Raw genomic sequence first — 2,500 nt, 5'->3', positions numbered from 1 at the left:
GCCCTGGAGACCAGGGGCCCCGAGGTCAACGACTACAGCCGCTACCAGACCGTCCTGGATGACCTGAGGAAGAAGGTGAGAGAGAGAGAGAGAGAGAGAGAGAGAGAGAGAGAGTAGATGTGTTGTGTGTGGGGGGTCTTTGGAGCAGGGTAGCAGGGTAGGAGGGGAAGTGTTACAGTGTAACCCTGTAAAGTAGAAACCGTTTGAGACACAGTTTCAGAGAGAGAGAGAGAGAGAGAGAGAGAGAGAGAGAGAGAGAGTTCCAGGCAGTATTCAGTCCTGCAGCTGCTCTCTCACTGTCACAGGTTATTGACCCAGGGGACACCTTCATTAAAGCTGCCTGCTGATTGGGCGCAAATTTGTTTGAGTTTATTGAAGCTGCCTGGTCATTGGTGCAGATTTGTGCTGGATGAGTACAAGTGTCCCCTGTGGGGAGGGGGGGCACAGGGGAGGGTCAGGACAGGAAGCAGTATGGAGGGTACTTACTGCTGTCCGGCCCGTTGCGTCAGGTGACCTGTGTCCTGAGCAGAGGTCGTGGTTCAAGCTGTGACCTCAGAGGTCATCTGCCTCTTGTGTACTTAGTGAGGCTCCTCCCTCAGCCCAGTGACACGCAGGCAGCTCTGCTGGGACTCAGGAGGCGCTGCTCCACGTACAGGGCTGGGGCTAGGGCTGGGGCTAGGGCTGGGGCTAGGGCTAGGGCTAGGGCTAGGGCTGGGGCTAGGGCTGGGGCTAGGCTGGGGCTAGGGCTAGGGCTGGGGCTAGGGCTGGGGCTAGGGCTGGGGCTAGGGCTAGGGCTAGGGCTAGGGCTAGGGCTGGGGCTAGGCTGGGGCTAGGGCTAGGGCTGGGGCTAGGGCTGGGGCTAGGGCTAGGGCTAGGGATAGGGCTAGGGCTAGACTAGGGCTAGACTAGGGCTAGACTAGGGCTAGACTAGGGCTAGGGATAGGGCTGGGGCTAGGGCTGGGGCTGGGGCTAGGGCTAGGGATAGGGCTAGGGCTAGACTAGGGCTAGACTAGGGCTAGACTAGGGCTAGGGATAGGGATAGGGCTGGGGCTGGGGCTAGGGATAGGGATAGGGATAGGGATAGGGATAGGGATAGACTAGGGCTAGACTAGGGCTGGGGATAGGGCTAGGGTTAGAGTCAATGATGATGAGGACAGAATAAGGAGGGGGGGAGAGGGAGGTAGAGAGAGAGCCTTGGCATAGTGAATTGGAGATTCAGAAATATACTGTAGTACTGTACTATGCACGAGCGACCATTTTGAAAACATCTTGCAACCATTTTGAACATCAAAATGAAAACATCATGTGACCATGTTGTTAGAGTGTGTGAAAAGTCCCAGAGGTTTAATCCCGTTCCCAGGATCAGGTAAGTGTGAGGACTTGATAAGAGAGGAACTCACTCCCAGACACTCCCTTCATGATGCTTGTTCTTTCAGGGTGGAGATTGTTAGCGCTACCTATTTAAAAGGGAATCAAACAAATCAAATCATTACATCTACATTCATCTGATATGAGCCATTGAGATATTTACCAAAGTACTGATACATTTCCTACTAGAGAGAAAGGGACACTGTGTGAGATGACTCTGTTGATTGTTAACTGCCCATCAAGAGCTATTGCTTTTAAAGTATGAGTCCCAGTAGGACGTGGAAGGCATGTAACACTATAAGCTACAACACCAGCTCCTCTGTACTTCACCATGTAAACACACTGTGAAGCCTGGAGGACAGATCAACATTTCCATACGGAACATTCCAGACCAGTCCTGCTGGTTAGGGTTTGAACATTTGGACCTTCCGCTGGAACAACTCCCTAACTAGAAACAACTTTCCACAAGGACCGGGCAAGCAACTTATTATATAGTACGTTTCATATATTTAAACACATAATTATAGCATAATGACTGCTCCATACGTAGGTGTGTGGTTGACTCAGCGCTTCCTGCAGGGAGACTCCTAACTCAGCAGGTCTCTCCTAACTCAGCCCACTCAGGGAACCTGCAGGTCTCTCCTAACTCAGCCCACTCAGGGAACCAGCAGGTCTCTCCTAACTCAGCCCACTCAGGGAACCAGCAGGTCTCTCCTAACTCAGCCCACTCAGGGAACCAGCAGGTCTCTCCTAACTCAGCCCACTCAGGGAACCAGCAGGTCTCTCCTAACTCAGCCCACTCAGGGAACCAGCAGGTCTCTCCTAACTCAGCCCACTCAGGGAACCAGGTCTCTCAGCTCTGGAGGACAGTATAAACAGAAGGAACACGTTTCCATGTATAGTCTGCTCTCGTCAGCTCTCTCATCATGCCCAATGAACACCTACACTTTCAGGACAAGGAGACAAAGAGCTAGCCTGAACCATTTAGGTTCCTTTGTTGTCCCTGTAGGGGGACCCTTTATATATATAAATATATATCTGAACAAGCAAAGATTCCAGCTAGAACCATTTAGTCAACAAAAGGTTCTTCCAGGAACGACAAGACGGTTCTTAAGGTTAGAAAGAGGGTTAA

At 51.7% G+C, this 2,500-nt stretch overlaps 1 protein-coding gene across 1 annotated transcript in view; it reads left to right on the top strand.

Annotated features, from left to right (window-relative positions):
• Positions 1-2,500, top strand: part of krt18a.1 (keratin 18a, tandem duplicate 1) — an 8,636-nt gene that overhangs the window by 466 nt on the left and 5,670 nt on the right. The window contains exon 1 of the mRNA XM_084446272.1: positions 1-75. This exon is cut by the window's left edge and continues 466 nt beyond it. Coding sequence (XP_084302398.1) covers positions 1-75 — 75 coding nt within the window. The remainder of the gene's footprint in view (positions 76-2,500) is intronic.

Source organism: Borostomias antarcticus (assembly GCF_949987555.1).
Source record: "Borostomias antarcticus genome assembly, chromosome: 11".
In the NCBI taxonomy this organism is placed as follows: domain Eukaryota; kingdom Metazoa; phylum Chordata; class Actinopteri; order Stomiiformes; family Stomiidae; genus Borostomias; species Borostomias antarcticus.
Note: the sequence above shows the minus strand (reverse complement) of the source record. Positions and strands in the feature narration are given on the sequence as shown.